The sequence below is a fragment of the Bradysia coprophila genome, assembly GCF_014529535.1.
Source record: "Bradysia coprophila strain Holo2 chromosome X unlocalized genomic scaffold, BU_Bcop_v1 contig_39, whole genome shotgun sequence".
In the NCBI taxonomy this organism is placed as follows: domain Eukaryota; kingdom Metazoa; phylum Arthropoda; class Insecta; order Diptera; family Sciaridae; genus Bradysia; species Bradysia coprophila.
The window spans coordinates 3026037-3041194 of record NW_023503329.1 but is presented as its reverse complement, the minus strand read 5'-3'; the positions used below and the strand labels follow the sequence as shown (position 1 = coordinate 3041194).

Here is a 15158-nt window from a genome sequence, read left to right as displayed (position 1 = left end):
CTTATCCACACCGGATACATGAGATAAATTTCAGTATAGGAATCTGTGCGCATTCTACACAATGGCATTCTGCATTTGTTTTACTTTAAACGGTGCTGCCTATCAGTTTATAAATTCATCAAAAATTTTAAATGTTTTAGAATGTTCGATGAGCGGACAGGAATGTTGCACGTAAACAGATTTAAACCTTGCGGGGACAGTCACATCGCATAACAAACATATGGAATGCCCACATTTTTTGAATATGATATACGGTATTCGATTCAGAACAATCCAGGATATTCATATTCTGTGGGAACAGGGAAAATAATTTAAAAGAGAATCCTTGCACTTTCGTATCTCAGCTGTTGTTTCTCTATGTTTCTCTGATGATTCTCATTTCGTATGCTATGACAAATGAGAGAAAGCAGAGAAACCAAAACGAACAGATTATAAAGTGGGATTGTTTTACGCGTGCAAAACTGTATGACGACCAAAACAGATATTTCCACGGAATTTTTGTTGCTGTCTAATTCAAAGGACCATCTTAAAAATTCATAAAGTGGTCGCATATAATTACTCTACATCCATTTATGATTGAACATGGTTCGCAAAACAATATAAAACAGTTCTACTATTCATTTTGCACCGCAAATGCATTCATTTAGCTCGGAATTGTTCAGTAAAGTTTCTAATTACTTCATTTGTAATTATGCTATTTATAGTTGAATTTTAATCCAAGTTTGCGGTCGATGTATATACTGGAAATGGCAATCTGAGCATTGCCATAAAGTAGACAGAAAACTAAACAAATGAATATCGTTTAACCTGTTACGAACGGCAAACGTACAATAATAGCGGTGTAATCATTAAATCTGTTAGTTCTTTTTGTTTTTAGTATGGTTTTGCTTCATTTGAATTTACGCAACTCAGCATCATAATTTTTGAAAACTGCAAACTCGGGCAAATTACTTTATTACTCACCTATTACGCAAAAAGGATTCTCATCAAAAGATACCATCAGAAATGAAATACGGGACACACAAACGTAGGCTACAATTTCAGCTAAGCATCGATGCCTCTTAACAGTCTTGGCAACACGAGTCTTTCGATGGAGCAATTCGAAAGGAATTTCTAGGCAAATGAAACCGCAAATGAACTATTCATGGTCATTAGTCATCTGTACAGCGAATTTGTGTACTGCATGTATTTCAGGCAGTAAAACGTTTTCCCGCATTTTCTTGAATTTTCTCACATTTTCCTAGATTTTTCCATATTTTCCTTAATTTTCCCCATAATTTTGGAAAATATGGGAGATATCAGTAAAACATGCAATAATGTTCTTCTTACAATAGTCACTAGTGTTGGGTGAACTTTGGCTTCTTAACCCGCAGGGGGCAAAGAAAGATGTATTTAAATTTCGGTCTGTTAATAATATTGTAATAGCTCCGGCAATCTCGTATCTGGACCCATAGGACCAAGCGTTTCAAATGCAAGAGACGTAAAATGATAGTCCTTTTTTTAATTCAATTTAATGATTGTGTTTACGTCTCTCTGCTTCTTCGGCAACTGTTCCATAGGTTCAAGATGAATTATGCAAATATGGAATCAAAGACCGACCTTTTACCGTCATCGATAGACCAGGTGGATCCGGAATGTTCGGAACTCTAGCAGACATGTTTACAAGCACACTACATACCATAACAGCGTAACATTAAAAATGTCCTATTATTTAGTTGGTAAAAGTGCCAACTGAAACATAACTTTCAAAAATATTGCCCTTAGTGGAAAGCATAGCAATCAATGTTTCGTTGATTAACTTTCTTCATCTCTACCTCGTTTTACCTCCGAAGCAAATAAAATATTTACTCATTCGAAATCACACTGTGCACAGAAGACTTCTTTTTTGCGAAAATCTAAATAGCCCGTTTTATACATTTCCCATAACCATTTTCAATTACTGGTTTCAATTTTATTTCCAATGCGAATTTCTATTGCGCTAAAAAAAAGCTCACATTTTAACCAAAAACAGAAGTTACAATTTTCAATTATAAACCAATCTTGCGAATTACTAATCAATAATTTATGTGCAAAAATCTCTACCGTCTGTATAAATCTAAATTCATTGTATAATGCATTGTGTATTTAAAAGGTATTACGGTCGTCCATAGGGAGTAATTAGAGAAGGTACATCCGACGTATCTTTTTTTTATTTTATTTTTTAAATAATAAGCCACAAGAAAAAGTCCTTGCTGAAACAGATTACTTTGAAATTGTTTGGTTGGATTATTATGTCGACCTTATCGACAATTCAGGAAAGTTAATCTCATTTTTTACGGAATGGAAAATCCACACTGGTTCCATTATTAAGGGTTTGAAGTTAAGGGATAAAATGTAAGGTTGTTTCCATCTAGAACAATTATGTAATAGAATAATGGAAGTGTGCCGTGTGGGATGTATATACATGTGTAGGCGGAAAAGGATGCGGAATTTTAATGTGGCAGAAAATCTTTATCATTTCCTGTAATCGCCGAAATTTTTATCTTATTTTCAGTCAAGTATTTAGTTGATCAAATGAAAGCAAAATGTTCTGATTGCTCTTCTATGTACGTGCGTAAGAGACGCACGAGCTCTATGTTCAATATTCGGAAAATAAAGATTAAGAAAACAATTGGAATTCTGTTGACTTAAGTTAGCGTAGGTAGGTGATTTATTGTGAGCTTTTAAGCAGGACAAGGTGTTACAGACGAAATAAGTATTCACAAAACCTGTTAAATTGTATGTACAAGCCTCACACTGCGAACACCGCGAACACCACGAACACATCGTCGACGACACAACTCAACCGAATTAATATTCATCGAAATATCAGATTCTATTTGTGATGAAAGTTTAAAAATTCAAGTTTTTACTTACTTCAATACGACGTTCGTTCCAAAATTGAACAGTCAACATTGTGTCTGCGTATTTGCATTTGACGCTGATAAAATGAGTTCATTTTAGGATTCGACATAGCTGTAATTGGAATATAAATATTGAGATGAAATGCGTGAATTTAAATATCTTCAGCAGATTATAGGTCGTACCAATCAGAGAGCATTGGTCGTAGTAGTAGACAGAGGGAAAATAAGAGTAGAAAACGGGTGAATGTCCGGCCATTTTTTTTTTTCTTCAAGAAAACGATTGTATTACGTTTATTATACAAATTTTGTAATTCACATGTTTCCCAGAAATTTGCTATATTTTCCCAAATTTTCCCTAAAAAAATTTGTAGGAAAATTATGTGAAAACGTGGGAAAGTTCAAGAAATTTAAGGAAAACATTTTCCAAAAAATCCGGTTTCATTACTTATCCAATTATGAAAAATTTAGCTAGGGTTCTCAAGCAACTAAATTATGTTAATCACTCGAAAACTATTCGGTCGTACTTATCCCCAGAGCAATTCCTTCGTCTAAAGCTTTCGAATATCGAATGAAAGTTTTGTTATGTTGTTTTTACGTACATAATTAATATATACGACGAATAGCTGAGCATGTTTTTCTTAAAAGTAATTTCAGAATCATTAGGGGCGTCGAACTTTAAATGGTCTCAATTTTTAACCAACAAACCGGCTTGTTTACCTTATTTGTCCATGTTCGGCATCTCAGTACCAATGGCTATAATCTATTTATAGTATAATAGAGCAATTCTTTGACTTTCATCGGCTGATTTTGGTCACTGTTTGGTCGAGACAATTGACAAACATGCGAAGTATAGGAAAATGCGAGTCTATTTTGAGTTCGATAATTTTAGAATCAAAAATGAAATATTCGAAATGATGAAAAAATAATTAAAATTTAGATTTTATTGTAAAGTGCATGTGCATGACCATTATTCCGTTCATGAATATATTTTTTTTAATTGAATTTTTACCGATATTTAAGATTAAGAAATTTTAAAATATTAAAAGAAAGAAAAACAAATTTTTTTAAAAACCAAATCCAAACAAACACTCATTAGGTCTAAATGTAAAGCCACTAAGTTCTATCCGAAGACGCGGTGCCATTTGCATAACCATAAATGATTTTGAACAAGACGATCGTTACTCAAACAATAATGTTTGGACGAATAGTACTGGTGATATTGATAAAGCCTACAACAAATCAATGAAAGATCGACGCGCGTCGGTCACATTTCGTGGATCAACGACGACCCATTGGTGGCAACGAATTTTATGTTGTGATTGTGTGCGACCGAAAAAACGAAAACTTGGACGAAATTTTGATAAGACTGGGGAAGGAGGTTAGTTGAGAGGTTTTAATCACGAAAAAAAAACTAAGAAAACCAAAAACCAATTTGCTTGTTTTATTGATTTGATATTAGTGAAACGATTTTGTTTAAAGTTTAAAATATCGAAATTGGCTAAAGCAAAAAAAAAAAAATGAAAAAATTAACTGGACCGATAAAATATTGCAACGAAGGTCGTATGACATAGATATCATATTTAGTTTTTAATATTATTAGCAGTAGATAATAGTTGGTGAATCATAAGTAAAAATAAAACGCATAACATAGAAGCTAACGAACAGAACACAAAATAAAAATTTAATTTAATTTGAAAAAAAATAAAAAAAAGAAGAAAAAATTGATAATAGAAAACTAGTTTCTGATTGGTGCCCCCCCATAGAATGAATTCAAGTGGAAAAAAAGCATGCAACAAATCCAACTACCAGCAAAACATTTTACGTGTAGGATAACACAATTTACGTCTTGAAACATTTTACTTATTTATTTATTGCAAATAGAAAATGCACAATATTGCTTTGTACATTTAGCTTTTCGTTACAAGGAGCTTTTGTTGAATAACTGCATTTTGAATCGTTCATTTTATGCATTGTGCACAGTGTAGTAGAAAACTTTTTTTTTACATTATAATATGGTTATGCCATCTTTTCTTATATACAATATATTGTAAACGTATCCGTGTTGGTACATACGTGTATGTACAGCGAAATGATTTAAATTTAATAGAACTCGAACGGTACACACCGAAATAAGCTGAGATATGTCAACATGAACTCAGTTCATTTCTTCGCAGTTAATAGTCTGGGATCCCGCAGAGGGTGTTTATCTCGTTGGATTTTAAATGTGTAATTTCGTGTTCAATTCTACTGTCTGGGCAAGCAATTATACCGGTTTTATGTTTAAAAAAAATTGAATTGAATCGTTTTCAATTCTCATGTGACAACTTAGATGTACACTGCGGTTAACGTAACAATCAACTGCATAAAAAGGAAGGACATGACTGTAACTGTTTACTTTCCTGATTGAACAACGTCACGTGCACGTCTCCTCAAGAGCTACTATTCATCTTATAACGAACCTTCTGTTCATTTAAAAATTTATTTTCTACCTTAAGCAGAAATGCTAAATGTTTGTCAAGTGGCCACAATGGTTAAAGTTTTCTGATCAAAAATTAAAACGTCGTAAAGTCAATTCGTTTGTAAACTTTGGGAAGGTCACGCAGGTTATGACACCACTTCACATACTAAAAATTCACTACATAGACAGATTCGATTTCGCCGATTTTTTTTTTATGGAAAGTCTGTTCGTACCTGATAAAATTGCCATCTGTGTGACCTCCTGAAAGTATAAGTGCGTACCATGTTGCACAAAGTCAATTTTCATTCTTTGAGCTCTAGAAGTATGTCGTGTAACGAAACGATGCTGCACAAAAGTTTTACGCAGACACAGTTTCTCTGATATAAGCGCCTGGACTATTAACGGAAGCAAGACATGCAGGTTTGATTGAAGAATACAAAAAAATGGTTTAAATCAGAATGGTTCGAGAAATTACATTTACACAAAACACAATCTGTAAAATAGCTAGCCACAATATATAAATTGTCTCGTAACAACGTGCAGAACAGGTAGTTTAAAATAGGTTTTCAACTATACCGATTCTTGCATTAGGAGAGTATATATAAATTATGGCTTTATTCACAGCGCCATCGTTGTGTTTTACGTTTCTCTCCCATGTCACCGCCAATTAATTTCCATTAAAGAATCGCAACAAAATTTGTAGTTTGTCTTTTGAAAGAAAGTTTTATATCCATGATGTCGATGACCGTCTGTATTGTTAATGGCAAATGTAATATCATTTTATTTAACGTCTTTTATCGGGTATAGGTTCAAATGCATTTTACCGCATGGTGGAAATTGAATTGGGTCAATATAAGGCATTTCACTTGATGTGTTTTTCAATTTACTTTCAATGACCCTCATCCACCTTAGAATCGTTATAATCGAAGCAGAACGGCTTGCTAATTGTTGTATCACACTAATTCAACATAATATGTCTGCTGCTGACGGGTCTGCTGTGGAGACAGGCGATTGAAATTTCTTTATGTGAAGATGTTAAATTCTTCGACATTTCTAAATGATTGATGTGTGAACTCACTTGCACTGTATACTCCATCAAAGAATACGACATTGATGGTGGGAAGATATTAGACATTAGATTATTGCAATAGTATAACAGTGATGGCTGTAGGCACTGGCTGCAATTATGTAAAGAAATGTTAGAAAAAAGTAGATTTTTGTGGGACATAAAAATTGACCTAATTCCAAACAGAGCGGGTGAATCTAACAACATTTTGAGACGTTTTCCAACTCCACTATTTTAGTAAGTAGCTAGTATTGTACTAGTTCTGTAAAGAAATCTACTTTATACAAAATGATTAGTTGTGTAACAATGACATCCCATTATTCTGACTCAACTCGGTCCTTTGTTCAATATTATTAAATAGAAACTTTTTAAGTTTTGCGTTTATTTGTCGATACATAGGCTGTAAAGGGCATTTACGTAAAATATTTTGAACGGGACGAGTCGCGACAGAGCTTAAAGTAATCTAGACCACCGTTTCACTATTGTTTTAAATGTGAAACGAATTTGAAATTCAAATATTTAAAGTCGACGATGAAAGGGTATTTTCTTCAAATATATCTATGGGAGGCGAGGCCGATGTAGACGGTTCATCGTATGCGCAAAATATCCGTTTTAGGTGTAAATCATGGAAAAATTTCTTGTTCCGAATTTACTACTATTGATGAATATTGCAGTACATAAATGATGTTATCTGATTGGCCCCGATATTGGTTGTTGTTATGGAGATCCACAGCCACTATTGAAAAATGATAAATTATACCTCTGTGTCTCTTTTTGAGGGTTATTAGCTGAATATAATTTTGAAATGCTGCGAACTCAATTAATGTAGGTAATCGATCGGAACATTTAATATGTGACAATTTGTTCATTTACGTGTAATAAAATCATCTACAGCATTGAATTTATATCAAAAAGTAAATAATAATATGTGTACCACCCGTAGCTTTTGTGTGTTCCAATTAAAAGTGTAGTCAGCAAAATAGTAACCCCACGTAATACATATATGGCATCCCCCCAGCTTGTACTAATGGTATGGTGTATATATGTAGTTCAGCCAGCATGGTTCGGTGTATGACAATTTGTTTTCTTTTTTTTTTGCAAATAGAATGCGAAAATCAAAGTGCGTGCACTAAAACATTTAGCCACAAATCATAATGCGAAACACGGAAATCAAATACAAACCATTTTTGAATGGAAAAATGAAAAGCATTTCATTCACGACAAAATTTCAAATGAAAAACTTACACCATTTTCAACTAATACAAGAAATAATTTCCCCATTTTTTTCGGAATTTTCTGCTATAGGCGGATCGGTTCGTCCGGCGAAAGGATGGCGGGCCGAACACAAAGCTGCAAGAACGTTGGGAATCATAATGGGTGTATTCCTGCTGTGTTGGTTACCATTTTTTCTATGGTAAGTAATCGCTGGTAACCCGCCGATATTCATCAGCGATATAATTGAGAGAAGAGAAAATTCCACCTTTGTCTAATAAAATGAGGTTTCGTGCTGTGGTTTTTCTAATTTTCCTCCATTTTCATTCATTCATCATTTATTTTCCCATTATGCAAGCGTTTTAAAAATTAAATCGATAACTTGTGCCCGTGCTAAGCGAAATCAGGTAGATGTAACATAGTGGATGGGAGAAACCCAGTTAAAGCAATGAAAGTAGAGAACAGGTATGGTCGATCGCCGAATTCGTCTTCAACGCACTCACAATTTTATGTCAAAATAATATGAAAATGAGTGCGTTTAAGTACGAAAATCAAATTTTTATGTCCTCCGGGCGGACAATAGACCATACCTGTTTTACACTTTCATTGAGTTAAAGTCCCAGCCGCAATATTTTCTACCTGAACATAATGTGATGAAGATAGGCTCTCGCTTTTGCTAATATTATCACTGTGATTTCAGGTTTGGTGAGAATTTTCCTTTACAATATTTGTACAGCTTATGTAACCAAAGTGCCTGACCTTATTTCACCTGGGTTACAAACACACTGGCTATACTGTCTTTATACTGCTATACTGTCTATGTAACCTTAGTCGCATGTGTTTGTATGAGTGGAACCGCTGGTAAAGCAGCTGAAGCAAACTGAGAAATAAATTCGTTTGACATTAATTGAACAAAAAAGGAACTTCTGATTTGTGCATGGCACGTAAATTTGTAAATTCCGTTTTTTACGACCGCCGTTAGCAGATACGTCATCAATAATGCTTAAGAAGCACGATTGAAGACCATTAACTTTTACTGAACTTTTTTGTTCCCTCCATTCAGACTACGGAACGTTTATTATCTAAATTTGCATTTTAGACCAAGCGCAAAAGTATTCATTGGTCCTAGTGGCTACATTGAATCGCTGATCAAGAGTTCATACTTGTTGTGTGTATATTACATTTCCTTTTCCTCTTGTGCATAAATTAGCCCGTGTAGTTCGTATAATAAAACACAAACACACAACCGATAAATAAATCCCATACTCAGCCGATGGTATGTAAAGGACATTAAATATATAACGAATGGATCGCATTTGCCATAAAAAAAAGATTCAAAACTTTTCAGAATTTGAAATTTTAATATTATTTATTGTCGCATATTTTATTGGTCGCCGGTAGTTTCTTCCATTTTCAAAAAGCATTTTTGTGTTCTCCCTTTGTTTGATAAGCAAAACCGTATAAATATACCGTTGGTTTTGCTTTTTATGTTGTTATAGCGCCCTAAATCATTTCCGCATAACACGCGTTGTATATCAGCTGAAACTGAAATAAAGAGACGCATTTTCTCTTTTATGCAGTGAAAACCCTCTCTTTATTATTAAATCTGGTGACAGCTACAACTCAGAAATACGCTTTGAAGTTGTAGGACTTTAGTGAACGTATATATACATATTCGCGGGTGGGTGGTCCACTCGTTTGGTTCCAATATATTTTTTTCATGGTTCATGGGCCAAATTATTATTCATTTTGAGAAAGCATTTTTTTTGTTAAATGTGTCGTCTCTAGAACATAAACAACAGGTTGATGGTAAATTTCGTAGCTGGCGATGATGTCACCTTTGTCATTTTGGGACATTTTCAGGAATTTTTCTCAAGACTTTTATTAAGGAGACTTCATTTTCTCAACTATATGATGTACTTCTCACAGAGGAATGCTTTGGTGATAGACTTTACCATAATTTTCTCAGTTCATTTAATGATTCTTTTCTCTGTATTTTCCTAATATTCTTTTAATGAATCTGCCTTCGTCGTAAGCATAATTCTTTTTTTGTGTGTAGCGGTGGGTAGGTACAGCGATGAATATGTCTGACGTTCTCTTAACTTGTGTAATTAACAACACTTCTCTTGTTTTTTTTTTCTCGCAATCAATGCATGAAAGGCCTTTTTGAAATGTCATTGAACTGATGTCTGTTCTAAATGAATGGCATCAAGCGTGTTGGTGGGCTGATAACGTTGGATGGATCTCGCTAATTCTATCTTTTTTGTCCATCCCTTATCCTTAATCTGTTTCGGATGTATCGAAAGAGAATGCCCGTATTCGGTAATTTTAATACTTTTTTTCGAAGCAGAACCACAACCAATATTCGTGTCATGATTAAAGTTTGTGGTTTTTCAAACATTTTTGCAGCGTCTTTTCCTTCTTTTACGAGTATTTTAGGTCGATATGAACAGAAAAACTTTTGTTGCGAAAGTTGACTATTACATAGCAGTTTACCCCCTGCGAAAATGATCCATTATATGCATATGCCGAATAGCGTGAAGTTATAGGTAACGAAAAAGCAGATGAACTGGCCAAACAAGGGGCACAAACTGCTATCGAACCTATCCCTGAACCATTAATAGGAATTCCGCCATCAATTATTAAGCGCGAAATAAACAGATACAAATACATGAAATCTACTAAGTACTGGCATGAACAAGAAGGATGCAAACAATCGAAGAATAATGTTACACTGCGTAAGAACCACTCCAAGTTTCTTCTTAACCTTAGCAGAACTAGGCTGAAAGTTTATGTAGGAGTCATGACGGGTCACTTTGATTTTAACAAGCATCTTACGAATATAGGAAAACGACTGGACTCAGGATGTGATCTATGTGGAGCACACATTGATTCAGCCGACCACTACCTATGCCAATGCCCAGCATTTATCCAGTCTTGGCAATTTTACACTTAGAATCGGTACTATTAAATCACTACACCCCAAGGATGTCCTAAGCTACATATGTAGTTCGGGAAGATTCCGGGAAAAGTACGGAGTGTAGTATTCTGGCATAATGACGATACATGGGTGGCACAATGGGTCCACAAGAGGCCTACGTGCATATCTGTTTAAGAAATTGAACAGATGCCCTGTTTAATAAATAAAAATAAAAATATAGACGTTCACACATTTATAGCGTTTTTGACAGTATTTTTAGCCTTTTGACTTAGACTTCTGACTTAGACTTTTAGCATCATTTACGCCTAATCAATTTTAACTTACGAAATCTATCAGATATTTGTCGAGACCTATTGTTTTAGATTACTTCGCGTCAAAGATTATCGACTGTAATAAAGTCGGCTCTCAGTGATAAACGTATTGCAGCGTCGAGACTAGTTGTTTGAAAACTCAAATTTATTTGCCTCCGGTTAAAATGTGCACTGAATCAAATTTAAAGACTTTTTTCCCCTATTGTAGGTACGTAATAACATCACTGTGTGGCGACGCATGTCCGTGTCCCGATGTTTTAGTAGCTGTTCTGTTCTGGATTGGATATTTCAATTCGACACTGAATCCATTAATCTATGCTTATTTCAACCGTGATTTTCGGGAAGCTTTTAAGAATACATTGGAGTGTGTGTTTCTTTGCTGGAATAAGAAGACACCATATAGCGCTTATTATGTATAGTAACTAAAAACGGTTAACATTTAAGCTATTTGTTTTTCACTAAGCAACTAATGAAAAATTTATTTTTTTAATTTTTTAAGTAAATGAAAGTGAAACTATTTGTTCCGTTAAGTGCGCTTCCAATTCAAAGTGAAACGACAGTCTGATCTTTCTACAGAATTCTATGAGGATGTTCAGTATCAAAGCCACTTAATTTATCACCTCAATGTACTGTAAATGATATGGTAAGATTAGCACTGTTATAAATTATAAATTTATATTTGGAATTGGAAGTGCACTTATGGTCCGAATTGCTTGTTCTATTTTTCGCATTGACTCTTTCATTTGCAGATTAATTTTTTTTTAAATAAATAAAAGACAAACGATCACACTTTGAGTAGAATCTTTAAGTCTCTTCTTGTGATATTATTGATCATATGGCTTATTATCCGAAATATATTTATAAAATCGTATTTCGCAAATAAAATAAAAAAGAAAATTTAGATAAAATATATAAGACTTACAAAGAGAACAAAATAATAAAAAAATGAAGATAAAAAAACACTTTATAACTAAACTGTAATGATCGTCAACGGCTAATTGTTAAAAAATATATTGTCTAGCGTAAATAAGCGTCAATAAATTTAGTAAATCATTAATTTGTATGCATCATCGGTTAATTGTGCATGTTGACATAGAACAAAGAGAAAGAGAGAAAGACAGAAAAAAAGGTCGATGAAAGGGATAAACACTTTATATATCTCTCTCTTTCCCTCTTAGAACTGCTTCGTTCACTTACAATTTTAGTTTAATTCATTCACTCAATATTTCTAGACATCAGTATTAAAACTTCTTGTACTGCCGTATTCAACTATGAAAATAGGCTTGGAACTTTTGCAAACCTCAACATAGGACTGTTATTGCAGGTTCAAGTCCACATTTCAGGGCTTATCATTCGGATTTTTTTTAGGAATACTTCGAAAATTTTAGAGTTCAAGAATTTAATTCTTTCATTTTTTAAAAATCCTAAAATTTTAAAAAATCTTGAAGTTTCTTAAATTCCTTAAAATTTCAGAATTTTACATTAACTTTAAGAATTAAATTCCAAATAATAAGCCTTGCCCCATTGGCGAGTGTAAAATGTAAGTACATCGAACCACTCAGTGGGGGAAAAGTGAAACTTTTGTTGAGAATATAAATCTCATCAGCCGAATTTTCGGTGAACTTTAGAGAAATACTTTTTTAACCCAAATCCATTCATTCTCACATCGAAAACTTCTGAAAATGAAGTTAACACTATAATTTAATGCCTAAAAGGTCATGTAAACGATACTTCGCAGTCACATTTCTATATGTACCCTTTACTACCTAATTAAATGGCGATCCGAACGACCTCCTGAAGTTTATAGTATGTTATTAATACCACCCCACCTCGCTTCCAAATGAAAATTTTCGATTTCATCTATTGGACGGCAGCAGTATACATGCTCTTTGTTTCAGTCATCAGCGTTCCAGTTTCATTGATCTGTTAACAATAAGTATATCGTGAAAGTATTACCATTTGTACAACATCCACATGATTCATAATGTTAAGTGTGTAATTTCGAAATAAAAATGCGGGAAAGTTTTTTTGGCGCAATATTTAAACGTGATTATTAAGACGTATACCGATTGGAACGAATAAATTCGTAGTTTGTTAATCGCCTCTTTAATAGTTTGTTTCTAGTTTCGTTTTTAAACTCAATAGATGTGGTATGTGATCACGTATTTTACGACCAGATGTGTTGGATTCGGAGCCCCAGAGCACTATATCAATCTGATGCCTTGGTCTTAAAATGTGTGACCTGAAGCCCGAATATTTTCAGTAAAAATAAAATGAAATTAGTAGTCGCATAGGTTTTGATTTCGTTTGATTTTGATTTTTTGTTTTACTTACACCAAAGAATTATTCTTAGGATAAACTGTTAAATAGTTACGTATTTATCTCATAATTAAAATGTAATGCAAATGGATGACCTGTAAAACTCATAATCATTAATTTGGTTGTAGGATTTATTCTATTGAAAACAGTTTTTTTAAAAGAAAAGTGCTGCGGTCGTAGAGCATGCTTTCAAATGTAACGTATATCGTTCTCGTAAAGAATTTTTCTTTTGTAAAATTTCTTAAATTTAATTTCATGAGCACTTATAAAATGGTTTCCATCCGTTAGAAGTTTAAAGTTCGTAAAAGCTTTCTAAAGCTTACAAATAAAACCATACGTTGTTTTCCCTTTAAAGCTTAAAGTGACGTAAGTAAAGAATTTTCTGACAGATGGTGTAGCTCTGAAAGTTTTCAAACCCAATATGAAAATTATTCTTATCAACGCGTAATTTCCATGTTGTGCTGTTTTCGTTGAACATGGCTTCACTTTTTCCCTTACAGGCAAGCATTCATCTAATGGGTTGATAATTTTTTTTTTGTTGTTGCTTTACTGTTTTTAAAGAAATTCGCTTTGGTTGAACAAAAAGAGTTTTCTTCACAAAAGGGTAACACATTCGCACTTTGTAAAAATCAAAAGAAATACCGACACTGCCAGTTGCAATAATACAATAAAAATCGATTCGTTACTACAGAAATCCGCAATAATTTTTCTTAATTGATGAAAAGCTAAATCCGTATAATATTACGTCATTCAAAGCGATGATACTAGGGCACCCTGTGATCATCTCTCTGATTACGTTACAAAAATATATACTTTTGAAGTATTCGATTTCGTGAGTGATTAATAATACTGTTTTCTGCTGAAAATGTTTTTACGAAAGTGTTGAAAGTGTCTTAAGGGCCGGCCTGGCTACTCAAATGCCCATTAAGCGTTGAATGACGAAAATTTTGTAAAAAAATATTTCGTTAATAGAGTCCAGAACTGGTAAACCCTGGCAATCGTTCCAGAATAAAAAAAAATGAAAAAAGATTATACATTTTAAGACATGCTATGTGGCCGATTGCACTAGTTTTTTTTTTTGGATTGTGTTTTCGTTAGTAAGAAAGTCTATGAAAAATACGAAAAATCTTACAACCTCATTAACAAGTTCAGAAATACGTACAGAACAACAAAATATTTTGAAGTCTTAGTAATTGTGTATACTATTTTTGTAATGAAGAAAACATTTTTCTATAATAATAAGTCCTATTTTTACTTAGACGATACGAGAGTTGTGGTAAAAATTATTAAAAATAAAAAAAATGAAAAATTGAACGTACACCTATATAGAGAGAAATAAGAAAATATAAAGAAAAACATTAGGGGTAAACTGAAAGCTTACGTGAACTGCGTAAAAAACCGTCACTTTCTGTTCATAATTGCAAGAACATGTTTGCGTTTGACATTTATTTAAAGGCTACATGCTATCTCGTACTAAATTTAAATACAAAAAGTATAAAACACAAATCAGCCTAAATATGATCTGACTTAAGTTGAGCATGAATTTTGCTATTTAAAGGTTATTCAAAAGAAACTGTACGATGAACAATTATTTTTACGATACTTCTATTCTGCGGTGCAACGCCTAAAAGTTTCGAAGTTTTTCATCGTCTCTGAGGTTTTTTGCAGATCTTAAAAAATAGACAAAAAAAAAATTCTGAGACTGTTTAACCTTGTCCGGAAATATTGAGATTCTTTCTTTCCAAACACACAACGACATTCGTTGCCAAAGACAAACAACAAAATGAGTTTGTAAATTGCTTTTTCCAGGTTGAGAATGAAAAGAATGGGCAATTTCAATTAATACAATGCAATTCCATTCATTCCACATGTGGTCCCAACATTACGAAACTTACGTATATACACACTTAACTCAATCTATTTCTTAATCTGTATCAAAAGTCCAGAAGACGAGCTCTTCTAGGAAGAA

At 33.4% G+C, this 15158-nt stretch overlaps 1 protein-coding gene across 3 annotated transcripts in view; it reads left to right on the top strand.

The window, feature by feature from the left end:
- Window positions 1–11309, top strand: part of LOC119069795 (octopamine receptor beta-3R-like) — a 49480-nt gene extending 38171 nt beyond the window's left edge. Inside the window, exons 7-9 of one of the 3 annotated variants that reach the window (XM_037173941.1) lie at window positions 3979–4260; window positions 7712–7820; window positions 11079–11309. In XM_037173941.1, coding sequence (XP_037029836.1) covers window positions 3979–4260; window positions 7712–7820; window positions 11079–11289 — 602 coding nt within the window. In that variant the 3' untranslated portion in view covers window positions 11290–11309. The remainder of the gene's footprint in view (window positions 1–3978; window positions 4261–7711; window positions 7821–11078) is intronic. The other 2 variants (XM_037173942.1, XM_037173943.1) reach the window with 2 other exon arrangements.
- The last annotated feature ends 3849 nt before the right edge of the window (window positions 11310–15158 follow it).